Source organism: Penaeus monodon, chromosome 28 (genome assembly GCF_015228065.2).
Source record: "Penaeus monodon isolate SGIC_2016 chromosome 28, NSTDA_Pmon_1, whole genome shotgun sequence".
Lineage (NCBI taxonomy): Eukaryota > Metazoa > Arthropoda > Malacostraca > Decapoda > Penaeidae > Penaeus > Penaeus monodon.
The window spans coordinates 34,747,183-34,747,572 of NC_051413.1; the positions used below are offsets into that span (position 1 = coordinate 34,747,183).

General features: G+C 42.8%; 1 protein-coding gene across 1 annotated transcript in view; it reads left to right on the forward strand.

Moving 5' to 3' along the window:
• LOC119591544 (lysosomal-trafficking regulator-like) overlaps window positions 1–390 on the forward strand; it is a gene marked incomplete in the record, with an annotated part of 91,173 nt that overhangs the window by 80,408 nt on the left and 10,375 nt on the right. Inside the window, 1 exon segment of the mRNA XM_037940294.1 lies at window positions 164–360. Coding sequence (XP_037796222.1) covers window positions 164–360 — 197 coding nt within the window.

Here is a 390-nt window from a genome sequence, read left to right on the forward strand (position 1 = left end):
CAACTTTGTAGTATGTAGAGTGTTATGGATTATAGATTTTGAACAATAAATAGCTGTTATGAAGTTTTCTTATTGGTTGTAATGTTTTTTTCTATACAACTAAATCTTACCTTCTTTTTAACCTTTTCAAATATCATACCTAAAACCCGTTCAACCCAAACAGGCACAGCCGATCGCACTGGCTGGGAGCGCGTAGTGTGGGGTTGCCAGGATATTTTGAGACTTCACCTCACACACCTCCTGGCTCTGGTCACATCCCCTAGGACATACATCCACACCCGGCTCAGAGCTGCTCAGTCACTGGCCACCCACGCACGAATACAACCCGTTCTCTCGTATGCAAATAAGGCAAATCCACAGGTAATTGTTCGTTAAAAGTAGATGCAGTAG